This window comes from Tamandua tetradactyla, chromosome 5 (genome assembly GCF_023851605.1).
Source record: "Tamandua tetradactyla isolate mTamTet1 chromosome 5, mTamTet1.pri, whole genome shotgun sequence".
Lineage (NCBI taxonomy): Eukaryota > Metazoa > Chordata > Mammalia > Pilosa > Myrmecophagidae > Tamandua > Tamandua tetradactyla.
The window spans coordinates 3,375,634-3,390,107 of record NC_135331.1 but is presented as its reverse complement, the minus strand read 5'-3'; the positions used below and the strand labels follow the sequence as shown (position 1 = coordinate 3,390,107).

At 44.7% G+C, this 14,474-nt stretch overlaps 1 protein-coding gene across 1 annotated transcript in view; it reads right to left on the bottom strand.

Annotated features, from left to right (window-relative positions):
• Positions 1 to 14,474, bottom strand: part of TMEM132D (transmembrane protein 132D) — a 722,321-nt gene that overhangs the window by 546,986 nt on the left and 160,861 nt on the right. The window contains exon 2 of the mRNA XM_077159548.1: positions 9,613 to 10,504. Coding sequence (XP_077015663.1) covers positions 9,613 to 10,504 — 892 coding nt within the window. The remainder of the gene's footprint in view (positions 1 to 9,612; positions 10,505 to 14,474) is intronic.

The window sequence follows — 14,474 nt, the reverse complement described above, 5'->3', positions numbered from 1 at the left end:
CCCCGCCGGCGCCTTCCTTCCACATCTCCAAAGGTCTCTGGCTTCATGGGCTCTGTCAGCACCGTGGGCTCTTTCTATTAATGGTTCCCTCTTAAAGGGCTGTCCCATTTTAAATGGGTGGAGACACATCTCCATGGAAACCACTTAATCAAAAGTTACCACCCAAAATTGGGTAGGTTGCATCTCCATGGAAATAATCAAAAAGCTCCCACCCAGCAATACTGAATGAGGATTAAAGGACATAGCTTTTCTGGGGTACATGGCCATTTCAAACCAGTACTGTGAGCAAGAAAGATTTACTGCGTGGGGCATCTGAGATCTAGGGGTTGGCTTGTTACAGCAGCTGGTGGCACCCACCCTAACTAATACAAAGAGGAGGGACACGATTTATGTAACAAACCTCACCAGAGCTTGCACACGTGTAAAAAGAGAGAGACAGTCTGGGTGGGGACAACCTGTTGTTTCCTCCACAGATCCGGTCAGCTCAGTGTCAGGTAACAAAGCGTGGGGTTAAAAATGCATGTTGTTTCATGCAATTAAATGTATTCATTCATTTTAAATTCTCATTGCGTTCTGACAAACACATTCACCCACGATATCCATACACACATTTGTAAGTGTGTGTGTGTGTGTGCAGAATTTTTGGTGCATTCTTCAGGGAGTGGTCTTCGCCACCACCACAGTTAGGGCACAGAATAAGCCCAGCCACCCCAAGCCACCCTTGTGCTGCCCCTTTGTAGTTAAACCACCCCCCCCCCACCCCTAGGTCAACTTTCCTGTCCCTGTATTTTAGGAACTCGTACAATTTGTAGCCTTTTGTGACTAGCTTCTTTCACTCAACATATTGCTGCTAGTTGATTTAAAAAATTGTTGGTAGGAGGGAATAATGGAACAAAATTGTTGAAAGTTGAAAACTCTTGAATCGGAGTAAATGGTACATGGGGGCTCATTGTTCTATCTCTCTACTTTCATGCATATTTGTAAATTTCTATAATTAAAAAGTTTATGAAGTATGAAAAAAAAAGTCTATGTTGGATGTCTTTTCTAATGGTCTTTGCATCAATATTGAAAGCTGGAGGGAATTGAAAGAAACCAAGGAGTCAGGGCACGGCAAAGGGCAGGGATCCATTCTCCTGGTGAAGCAAGCAAAGATGCAGAGCAACCCAAGGAGCTTAGTTTTGGAATTACCCTCAGAGCTTTCTAAGGGCCAGGGAAGAGCCAAGGAGTCAAAACACCATTCTTTACCTTCCTCAGAGTCTGCATTTTGAAGATCTGACTCCACAAATTGAATCAGGCCAAGTGGCAATGTTACAATTCTGCAAAAAACCAATTTCTAACCTTTGCTCATTACCAGTCTGAGAATTTCTTAAGTTTCTGACTCAAAGTTTTAAAAGAATAGAAACAGGCCAGCTGCTTCTATAAAATGGAGCTTACCTAAAATGAGGAGTGAAAGATGGATTTGTCCTTCTTCTAAGGGGATGCATGTCTGTAAGGAAAAACGACCCAATTCTGGGCCTGAGTAAAGTCACCCCATCAGCCTGACACACATGCCTGCTGCCATGGCCAGTGACACAGGAAGACTTAAATCTGTGCCTCCCAGCTCTTCTCCATTTGTACTTGTCTGAAATGTGAGCTCCCCTGAGTTTTCTTTGCTGTAATATAGTCAAGAGTTTGAAGAGGAGAATTAAAATAAATCTTCCACAAACCAATGGAAAAGGGTACCAGGTGCTAATTTGGAGGCATCAAAGAATAGAAACAGGTTCTAGAAAGGACACATTTTCTGAGCAGGCCAGAAATCCAGGCCTTCGGTATAGAAGTCCCTTCCAGCAAAGTGAGTGGATAAATTCACTTAAGAAAAGCACGGTTTTCCTTACACTCAGATTCTACGTAGACAGAGAATGTCAGAACGCTCATTTTCTTCTGAGAACTTACATTTAACTTCCACCAAATAACCCTGCTTTCAGATTTTTTTTTTCCCCCAAATTACACCCTTCCTAGCAGCATAATGCACTTGTTTGGATAATTCTGGTTTAAAAACACTTGAGGTGAAGCTCCAGTACTACATTTATTTCACCTTCTCCTAAACTATATCATTTCCTGGCACATTCCCATATACAATTTGTACTGCATTTTATTATACAGCCGATATCTCTCTGTGATTTTCTGATTGCATTTAACAAGTAAATGTTGGTCCCTGAACACAATTTCCTCTTTTTCTTTTGTCTTCTCTAGAAAACAAAAAGTGGGTAATATGTCTTCAGAGCCAAATGAGGTTTTGCATCAGTAAGAAATAAGAAATGCTTATATGATTCAGTGAGATGATGATGGAATAATTTATGTCACCAAGAATAAAAGAAGAAGCAAGAAAAGAGTTGCAAACTACACCGAAAATTATTAAGTAGGATAGAAAGGGAATTGGTTTTCAACTAATATTTCTTTCCATGATATGAAGAAAAGTTCTCTTCAGATACTAGTTCTCAACCGAGGGTGATATGGCCTCCCAGACATTTTGCAATATATGGAAACATTTTTGCTTGTGAGAGCTGAAGTGGAATCTAGAGTAGCATCTAGAGATGGAGGCCAGAGACGCTGCTAAGCAGCCTGCAATGCACAGCTCAGACCCCTCCCACACGCAGTCTGGAATGCCAGGGGTGCTGAGGTGGAGAAAGCCAGCCCTGGGCGGAAAGAGCTGACCACAGAGTCAGACACATGGCCAGGAGTAAAAGATGGTTCCATTTTCACAAAAGCAAACCTGGGTCCTATCAATATGCAGAGATCTTTTAGTGCCTTTAAATCTGTTATGGCCAATGGTTTTTTTTTTCCCCCATGGGGAGGCAGCAGGAACCGAACCCGGGTCTCCAGCATGGCAGGTGAGAACTCTGCCGCTGCACCACCACTGCCCACAAAACTGGCCTAAAATTAATCAAGACCTGTGATCAGCACTGAACTGTCAAGGGCCCACGAGGGTCAGGCCCTGTGCCTGTGGCCTTGAGGATGTGAGAGAGACAAGGTCCCTCCTGGCATGGAGCTTTCACAGGGAGGACACTGAGATGGCCAAAACACAAGTATGCAAATGGGTGAATTTTTGGCAGCAATACCTTGTATTGAACAATGAAGCCAGATGATGACTGAGAAGGGATGCTACTGGAGATGTTAGCAAAGATAATGTGGAGGGGACGTCTGACAAGACCTAGGAACAGAGCACACACAAAGTCCCAGGGCCGTCACCTGTTAAGAGTCTGAAGGAAGGTCAAGTGGTTGGAGGGTGGTGAGTGAGGGAGCAGGGGGGTCACGGGCTGAAGGGGGCGGTGAGGGAAGCTTTGGGATGAGATCAGGGAGCGGGCAGAGAAAGGCAGACTACCGATGGCCTGAGTGTGGCCATAAGGAAGGAATACAGATGCTATGCCAAATGCAAAGGAAAATATCAAAGGGTGTTTCTTGCTTAAGTAGATAGTTCCAGCAGGTGAACTAAAAAGAGTTCTGAAATTAGGCAGCTGCCTGCCACAGTGACCTGGGAACTGCCAGCACTCATTGCTGGTCCTACTTTAGCTCACATGTGAACCAAAAACTGCTACACGCCCTTTCAGCAAGAAATGTTCCAATTCTTAGAACTGTCAGCTGGATGTTAAAATAGCACGTATTTGTATGTGTGTGCATTTTAACATAATGAAGTAGAAAGGAAAAAAAACCCATAATCTATGGCCCACATAATTCCCACTCACCTTTAAATTGATAAATAATAGTAATACATACATACGGTTAGAAAATTAAAAGAATACAGAAAAGTAAATAAGGAAAGTAAAATTTTCTCTCTACCCATTCCTACTTAAGTCCTTCTCCCCAAAGATAATCACAACTCCGTCTAATTTCACCCAAAAAGTCAGTATGCATATATGAAGATATGCATATATATATGCATTCATATGTGTGTATATGCTGGTGTAACTCCCTACCAGTACCTATCACCCATCTTCTCTCTGATCTATCTATCCGCCCATCCATCATCCAGCCACCCTCCACCCATACCTAGCTATTGACTGATCGACCTACCTATCTACTTAGATACCTACCTAGTTCTCTCATCCGCCATCCATCCATACCTATTCCATAATAGGATGACATACATCCATCATCCATCCATCCATCCTTCACCCATCCATACCTATTCCATAAACCATTCACCCATCCAGCATCATCCATCCACACCTGCCTGGCCATCCAGCCATCACCCACCCATCCACCCATCCATCATCATCCATCACCCATCTGTCATCCACCCATCCACCCATCCATCCAGTCCTTTATACTTCACATTTTTTCACCTGACGCCCTGGGACTCTTCATCTCAGAATAACTGTGAGTAGCATTAGGTGAGTGTACCCTTTAATGCACAATCTGGTCATCTGTGGGTATTCTGATTCATCTTCTGGCACTGAATGCTATTAAATGTTGCAGTGGAGAAGTCTAATGCCAATCTGACTTTTTCCCCCTCATAAGTGACAAATGACTTGCTTTTACTTTATAAAACTTCTAAAAATCTGGCATGTATCCTAGATGCATGAATACATGTTCATATATCCACTTATGAAGCACTGACATGCTACATTATGTATTTAACAAAGAGTATACATCATAAATTAACGGTTGAAGATGCAATAATAAAAACCCCATCTACTTACCACTCAGCTTAAGAATCAAAATAGTTTTAATATCTAAAGCCTCCTGTATGCTTCTCCCCTAAATCCTTTATCCACCCCAACACCCACTACCCTAAATTTTGTATTCACATATCTCTTATTTTTCTTCAGTTTTACCTAAATATGCAGATAAATCCATAAAACTACATTAGTTTTGATGAATATTTTTATCATTATATAAATTGTTTCTGCATCTTTTAATGAAACTTAAGATCCAGAGATTATTATATTGATGTGAATAGCTATAACTGAATAATTTTCATCAATGCATAATAGGATTCAACTGTAGGAAAAGTCACAATTTATTTATCCATTATCATCTCAATGGATATCCAGTGCTGCTATGAATATAATATATATATATATATATGTTTTCTAGTGAGCAAATCCAAGAGTTTTCTATGTAATACACCTTAGAAATAAACTTACTGAGTAATTTCTCTGATATTACCAGGCAATTCAAAATTATATTCTAGAGAAGTTGTACCAAGATATACTACCACCAACTGTATGAAGGGTTTCCTTTCCTCCACACCCTCAGCAATCAATACTATCAGAATGCTTAATTTTTGTCAATTTGGTAGGTACTAAATTGAAAGCAATTACGGTTTTAGTTTGTATTTACTGATTACTAACAACATGAAACATCTTTTCATATAATAATTGGCTACTTTGTGTTCTTTCAGTGAAAATCTTTTTTTTGTTTTGTTTTGTTTTTCTGCCTATTTTTCATATTTGGTTGTTTGCATTTATTTATTCATTAACAAGCATTCTTTATATATAATGCATCCTAACTCTTAGTTGGTTTTACGTGTTTCACATACTATATCAGTTTTCCAGGGCTGCTATAACAACAAACAAATACAAACTAGTGGCGTAAACCAGAAGCATATTCTCTCACAGGCTGGAGCACAATGACCCCAAATCGAGAAGTCAGGAGCATCACACTCCCTCCAACGACTCTGAGCAAGAATGCTTCCCTGCTCCTTCCTGCTTCAGGTGGCTACAGACATTTTCTGTCTCTATCTTCACGTGGTCTTCTCCTCTTCCCTCCGCCTTCACGTGGTCTTCTCCTCTTCCTCTGTCTTCACCTGGAGGATGTGTTCTTGGTGAAAGGTAGTTCCAAGAACCCACTGCTCATTATGGAAGGCCAACTGGGCTCCAAGCCCTGGCATGGCAGGCAAGTAGGTATGCGAGCCAGTGGGAGAGGCTCTGCGGTCTTCGCATCTAATATGAGTGTGATGAGACCGAGGAGGCCTAAGAGGGAATTCACCGTGACGAGGAGAGCCTGTTCTGGGCCAAGGCAGCTCCAAAGGCTACCTAATGCAAATGAATTCCTTCAGGGTCAATCTCAAACTATCATCTCATTTTCTAAAAAGTGCACAATCTTCTGCTGAGCAGGCTTCCCAACCACTAGATAGACTTCAAGCCCTATCAGTAACAGACTCACCTTGTACCCTCGTCAGTAAATATTCTTATACATCACGTCTCTGCAAGGTCTCTTGGTTGAATGCTTTATTCAGAGTTGCTCTTAAATCTTATCACAGTGCTAGGTTAAGCTGCTAAACAACTCCTTAAGCACAGAGCATTTTACTCTGCTGAGCCCTCAGCAAGTGTGTACACTTGGTTCATGCATTCATTCATTCCATAAGTTTCTGAAGGTCCCTCGATTTGGGAAACCCCTACTTATGGAGTTTTGCGCCACCACTCTAGGTCTTCTCGCTGCCTTTCCTGCAGTATTAGACAATCTAATGCTATGTTAATAGTTGGTTCCACCTTCACGTTCAGATCTGAGAACCACACCGCCTTTGGAATTGACCCTCTGGGGAAGAAGGAAAGAAATAGCTGGTGAGGATGTGAGAAAAAAAAGCCCAGTTCTTACCTTCCCCCAGACCTGTGATTAGGTGGTGAAGAGACCTAAGATGCTTCTGAAATCAGCTCTCTATGGGGTCAGGAAAGAGGACAAAAGAACGGGTGGGAGACGGTGGAAGTGCTGTGGGATGCTTCAGTTGTTCACTTGAAGGAAAACGGTTTCTGAAATTAAAAGGATGCTCGGATGTGCAAGGACTGAGGCCGTTCTGCTTTTCTTCATCTTTGCATGCCTACTTTGGAAGCCACAAGCAGCAGGATGTAACACGATTTATAAGACGACAAACAGCCCTATATGGGGTTTCTTGTTTTCAAAGGTGTAAGCATATACACACGCCATGCACACAGATGCAAACACACACAGCTATTTTTTCATTTGATTTGAAAGTGCCTTCACTTATAATTTGCACCACAAAACCTGATTCCCAGTACAGAAGCCAACTCCTGGTGTGGGTCTGCAGTGGCGCCACCCCGAGATCACAGGCAACACAAATAACCAGGGAGACGGAGAGAGGGTGGTGAATCGCTCTCAGTGGGGAACTGAAATTGCAGCTGCGACATCAGTCCCGAATTTGGATGGAGTCCCCCCTGTTGGTGGCAGTTAATTCAATCGCCTCTCCACAATGGTGATGCTTAAGAGGCAACAGATGCCCTGCCGGCAACTGACCTATAAAAGCGGAGCCTCCAGCCCACCTCTGATTGTGTTAACACTGCCAACCCAGATAACCTAGAAACGAAGTCACAACTTTGGGGGAAAAGCACCTAAGAACCCTTGGCTGACTCCTTCCTGGTTATTTATAGCAGATGGTCAGATACAGCAAGCCACACCAATTCTAACCGTGTGGAGGCTCTGCTAAGTGAGCGCCAAATGGACTTCATTAAAAAGGATACGCAGTTTTATTATTTCCAAATTATAGGAACTCAAACTAAAGGCTAATCATGCCGCCATGTCCAGACGCGCCTCCAGCAGTTACAATAAACTGATAAGAGTCATTTGTAATTACAGCCGTTTAAATATGCAGCAACTACATTTCCTGCAAGCTGTAAAAGGGATGGAAAGGGCACCCCCTTACCAAGTTAAATGTACATTCGTGAAATATTTATTTTAGTTTACACGGAAAACTGATTATTTTTTCACAAATTGCTAACTGATGGACTGAAAAACAGGCTTTTGTTGTACAAAATTGTCCAATCTTTGACTTGTAAGTAGAGCCACCATATCTGTTCGCCTCAAATGTATTTCTTTCTGAATTTGAAAATGTTTGGCTCCCTCAGCTTATGTAGACCAACACAGCACATTTACCCTGGATTTGCACAGACTGCCAAAGAGAGTACAACTTGGGACCCAGGGGCGTGGGGGGGGGGGGGTCAGAGGGAACAAAGTTTTCTGTGAAACTCAACACTACACCTACAACTGCTTCCCAAAAACACTGGATGTGGGCCTCACCTGGTCCAGGATCCCACAATTAGTTGGCCGACCTGAAAGATGGCAGAGTATGAAGTCGCATGTGTATAATCCCTCCCTTACTCAAGACATTCAGTTAACATCACCAAAACATTTCTTTTTATAAAATGTGATCTCTAAAGAACGTTAACTAAGACAGCTGAACGTGGAAGCAGATGTCAAAGCTAGCAGACCATCCAGAGAATTCTCAGCAGCTGGATCTACAAGTGATTTCTGAAGACGGCCTGGAGGCCTCAGTCTCACAGATGTGTTTAAATCCATATGGCAACCCCTCAAATGCACATCAAGTCAAGCCAAAGGTTTTTATCTGCCAAGAAGTAGCGAAGTTCAATCACCAAATTAATGCTGTCCCTTAGTTTCCATCCCTTTTGTTAAAATTGGAAAGCCTGAATTCCTAATACTTAGTTCATGAAGAACAAAAATTAAATACGCAAGATAGAAGTAAAAGAGGGTTTCATTTTTTACACTCACCCACCATAAAAAAAAAAATAAAATAGGGGGTATAAGGGCAGTTCAGTGGTAGAATTCTCACCCAACATGTAGGAGAGCCAGATTCGATTCCCTGCTCATGTGCTTCCCTAAAACAAATTCAACACATGATGAGGCAACAACAATAACAGGATAAAGAATGAAGTGTGACCGGGACCACAGTATAGGAAAAAAAAAAAGAAGTAGGGAAAAAGTAAAAGCAGGTATTAAGCCAAGACGGAGAGGGACGAGAGAAGTAATTATTATTGGATGGACTTTTAAAACCCACATACAAAATCTATTTTACATACAGTACTATTCTCCTACTTTCCAAAGTCAAACACAAATGTTATGGCATTGTAATTCAGATCAAATCACCGGGGTTATATAGCAATGTTAGCTCATTTTTAGCAATCCAACAAGACTTGTGCCAAATAGCTGCTAGTATAAAAATCTTCCCTGTGTTTACAGCAAGAAAACTATTTAATGAAAATCCAATCAAGACAAGGCAAGTTGCTTCTCTTGCCTATTATAATCCGAAGAGCAAATTTACCCATATTTTTTTTTCTAAAACGCACAGTATTCATTTGAAACGTCTTGCCTTTGGGATATTCTTATCTCAAACGCACAACAAACCCTACTGTATATTCTTCACACATTATGCTCTTTTTATTTTCTGAACACTGGGTTCTATTTTCCAAGAGAAACAAAATAACTCTGAGGTTGGTACTGAAACACACTTCAACTCACGTGTTCGCAATAGATTTTTAGTTGACAAAAGTGTGTGTCCCCTCTGCGGCGACAACCGTGGTGGTCTCACCTGCAGCCCCTTTCCACTCTGAGGCCCCAGCCCCTCCCCCGACTCTGCCTCGACACCTGGCCCCGGGGGAAGGGGCGTCGCCCCCCACCCCATAAATCCGCATCTTTTCACACCTGAGCTGCCAATACCGGGAACCCCCACCCCGGCCTCTGCGCCACGCGGAGGAAACGGGTTTGGCGAACGCGCCCCGGGCACGCGCGGCGAGGGAGGCGCGACCCGCGTGGGCAAAGCCGGGGCTCCGGGGCCCGCACGGGCTGCTCCCCCCGTGGGCGTGGGCGCCCGGCCGCACTCACCTGAGCGTGAAGCGGTCTTGGGTGCAGTTCCGCGCCACCCAGACCGGGAAGGTGAGCACGTCGCCCTGGCGCGCCGTCCGGGCCGCGTAGCGCACGGCCACGTTGCCGTCCAGGCGCAGCTCCCTGAGGGCGGCCTTCGCCGGGCTCTGGGACAGGAAAACGCTGCCGATCCTCTGCAGGCGCGGCCCGGCTTCCTCCGCGTCGCCGGGGCCCGCCCGGACCCCGCCGCCCGCGCGCCCCCCGGCCTGGGCGCAGGCGGCGCGCTCGTCCCCCGGCTGCACGGCGTAGTAGAGCTCCACCGAGCTGCCGTCCGGGGGCTCGGCCGCCTTCCTCCGCCCGGCCACGGCCGCGGGGGCGCTGAACCAGCTGGGCAGCAGCTGCAGCTCCGCCACGCACACGCCCAGGGCGCCCCGCAGCCGGCAGCTGCCCCGCACCTCCCGCGTCTCCCGGAAGGCGAACACCCGCAGGCAGGGCAGCGCGTCGGCGGCGCCGGGCGCGTCCCAGTCGCGGCCCAGCAGGGAGAAGAGGACCTGCACCTTGGGCCGGCTCAGGTAGACGCGCTCCCGCAGGATGTGGGCGCGCAGCTGCCAGCCGGGGGGCAGCTTGCCGCCGGGGCCCCCGAACGGGCTGGCGGGCAGCAGCAAGTCCTGGGGCACCACGTGCTGGATGGAGAAGGGGCCGTAGCTCGCGTTGAGGACGGGCAGCCGCCTGGACTTGTAGATGAGAAAGGACTCCACCCGGGACTGCAGGCTGGAGTTCCTCATGATGTCCTGGTTGGCCTCCTTCAGGAAGAAGGACACGTCGGCCTCGTCGATGTGGTAGGTCACAGGCAGGTAGGTGGGCAGCAGCGAGAACCGCTGGATGCTCTCGAGGATTCCGCGGCTCTCCGTCACTGCCGGGGGAAATCAGAGGCCAGGTGTTAGAAATCTGGGGCAGCGGAAGCAAACTTACAGACACCTGAATAGCCCCTGGATAAGGGGTGCCCGAACGCCAATCCTGTTATCCACAGTCCAAAATGTCTCAATCAAATCAGCTTTCTTGATATTGAGTGTATTTGTTTTTTAAAAAACTTAATGCCACTACACGAAGTAGAAAACCAAATGCATTTGCCACTCATCGAAGGCAAACATACAAATACGTAAAATTCAACCAACTAATGTTTTAAATGGCAGTGGGTTATGTTAAGACCTGTTCTCTTTCTGTCGAAAGGAGAGATGCACAAGGGTTAGGAAACAGTCGGGGCATTCCAGCATCCATCAGCCGGCAGCCTTCCCCTTGACTCAGCCAGGCAGGCTGAGACTGGGGGCAGAACAAGCCTTCCCCACTTGAGACTGGATGTCGTGTCCATACTCCACTCATGCCCTCACACATGCTCACTTAGAGACTCACTGTCCAGTGAGAAGCAAGAAAGGACTCAGGGGCAGAGATAAATGAGGAAGTGCAGTCATAACTGATCTGGAGGTTGCACACCCTTCCTGGGGTGGGGTGGAGGGATGGAGAGAAAGGCCCTTGGAGGAAGATGCCGGGGCGAGGCTCCAGAGCCAGCTGAGATGACGGCCCACCACGCCGGGTCCGAGAGTGCAGGGCGCATGTGTTCTGTCCTCTGAGCAAACTGCACCCTGGAACCTAAAAACCAAGGCTACATCCGGAACCTCTGAGAGAGCTAGGATGACACCAATGCACAAAAAGCAATTTTCATTTTTCCTTACTGAACATCCCTCCCTCATAGGGGAAAAAAATCCAAAATGTTATTTTTCCAGTTTGCTTTACATTCTGTAAGAAAAACACAGCCACGGAAGTTATATAATTCAAAGAACCAATTTAAGCACTTTTCAGAATGGAGGGCATTTGCTCTGACCACACTGGCTTTCTAGGCAAAGCCCGCCCAGATGTACGGAACCCTTTCTCATGAGAGGCCATGTGATTAATTACCTTTGGTTATTCTGCAATAAAAGCAAGTTCAGCAACACAACAGAAAAAGATATAAAATGTTAATATAGAGAAAAGAAATAAAAGTAATAATAATAGTAAAAAATATATATATATTAGGGAGCCTAGGGTCATAACGTTTAACCATTTGCCAACAGACAGATTTTAGGTATGTGACAACAAACCAAAATTCTGCTAGCTATTTCCTCCTAGAACAAAGAAGATATCTAGTCTTCAAAGGTTGCTATGGAAACCTACCATTGTAAAACTTTGCTATACAACAAGCTGGCCCACTCCACTCATTGCGTGTCCCTCCCTTGAGCATGTCCATGTCCTCTCTCTTTTTAACAAACTTTATTTTTTTAATAAAATTTACCACTTATTCCTAAAAAAAAAAAAAAAAGCAAGTTCACACCTTGACATTTATTGCACCAACCTGTTTCCAAAGGCCAACGTGATTACATTTTCCAATCACAATGCCTTCCTGAGTCTGGACTCCTAAAGGCAGTTGTCAACGGGCATGGAGAATGCAAGGGACTGAGAGGAAGGGGACCTGCTCCCAACTCTGTACATGGGTTGGGTGACAATAAGCAAGTCCCTGAGCCCCTCAGGAGAGGCCAGTCAGAGGAGCCCCTATCTGGACCCAACATCTCCAGGTTCTGAGTTGCATCCAATTTAATTTCTAGATAAGAAGCCAGTTCAACACATATATTCACCCTCATGCTTTCTCTCCTGAGTTTTCAGACAGCCCAAAATAGAGAAAATTGCTCAGTTCGATGGGTTCACCAATCCCAACATGGCCGGGCCTCGATTTCAGCACGTGGCACTGGCACTGTACCCAGACATCTTCAACTGCTGCCACATGATCCGTTTTCATATGGCACAACCTAATAAACGCAGATTTTAAAAAATCAAAACATCCTAGATATTACAAGATACTTCGTTACTTTAAACAATTACATTTGTGAACTTTCTATAAAGCAAATGATCAATCCTGAATTATATTTTCTACAAATGTGCATTTTCAGACACAAGTTTTAGTTGAAGCAAACAGCAGGCAGTTTAAGCAACGAGAATTATCTGGCTAATATTCTGAGTTGAAGCCTCATGCTTCCCCCCTTTTCTGTGTCTCCATCCCACCCTTCCTTGGCTTGGCTATGATTTATCCTCCCAAAGTGGCAAGATAAAAGCCATTTCTCCTGAAGGCTGTCCACAGTTCTGGGTTCTGTGCACCTTCCGTGCCCTTTTACACCATCCCATAATTGCCCTAAAACAGAACTTGAGGCTTTGCTACAATTTTCTCTATGCTCCAGGAGCTTACAGGCCAGTGGGCAGAGAAAACAGGTCAGACATCTTCTCCACTGTCCTTACAATATCACCTGGCAAACAGTCAATCCTCGTTTATTCACAGATACTATATGTGCAAATTCACCTATTGCTAAAGTGTATTTTTAACCACAAATCAATACTCGGCGGCACTTTGGCAGTCACTCCAAACATTTGCACAGCTGAGGACAAAGGAAGATGGACGGTCTGCCTTCTTGTTTCAGCTCTCACACTGCAAACAAGCATTCTTCAATGTGTAGGCAGTGCCAGGCTTTTTGTACTTTTGTGCTTTTTGTTGGTGACAGCCTGTTTAAAATGGCTCCACATGAGCCACTGAAGTGGTATCCAGTGTCCCTGATGCAGGAAGGCGGGGACGGGCCTCCTGGAGAAAATGCATGCGTTCCATCAGCTTCGTTCAGTCACACGTCGGGGGCAGCTGGCCCTGAGTTCAGTGTTAAAGAACCGACTATAGTAACATGACATGATGGAAGCACACATACAGCAAGTTTACATAATCGGTCAGCTAAGGGAAACCCTGGGTTTCCGCAGGAGCAAAAACAGTTCAGGATTCGCGAGGTCCGAGTTTGCGGTGAGTTTAGAGACCGTGACTGTATCAGGTGCTCAATAAATACTCAATGAATGAGTGAACAAATAAGTATGCTTTTAATACCACAAAGCGCATATTACACTTTTATATTAGGGTTTTGCATGCTGTCCTTCTCCACTGCCATCACGCTATAATTAGAATTCTCGGTCCTTTCCCCCATTAGCAGCACTGTGTAATCTTAGTGATATGGAACTAAAGAAGGCAGGAGGCTCTCTGTGCAGGAAAAGTCCTAAAAGAACTACATCAGTAACACAGTGCAGATGTGTCTTGGTGCTACTGTACAGCAATTATCTTGAACTATCATCGCACCAGCCTGCATTCGTTCTAGAAACTGCCAAAACCAGCAGCCAGCCTATAGATTGTTGAACATTAATACCAGGAACTAAGGCTCTGTGAACTTTTCTGCTCAACATCTGACCCCTACGAGCTGAGAACACGAAACTTAATTGTGCAAATAATTACACGATCTCAGGGCAACACCTGGGGTCCTCTAGCTTTATTCAGGAAAGCAATGAGGGGTCACTGTGAACATCATCCAAGGGAAAGTAATTTCTAAGCTTTATTCCACAAATGGCCTGTTACTCTTTTTGCTTGGTATCTGACCTAAATGTTCATTGTTTAGAAATGTTCTGAGTTGACCTAAAGCTAATGTTTCTTTGTTGTTGTTTTTACACAACTACAGAAGTAATGCCAATTATGTTCTACAATGCACTGAATGAGCTAAGAGGTAAAACTCATTTTCTCTAATTCCCAAAGGGGTGGCCATTATAACCTAAGGACACCAATTCCAGATAAAAATGGGCCAGGTGTCAAGTAACAAAGACGTTGTGCACAGTAAATCTCAGTTAACAACCCATTAAGAAAAAAATTATATTTGATTTTTGTGCTATGATCTCAAACACTTATTTTAAAGAAAGTGCCATGTTCGCAACTTTATGTTCCTCAGTGGCCTCATATAGATTTTATATTAATTCGAGCATTTTGAAAAGATAAATTTCTT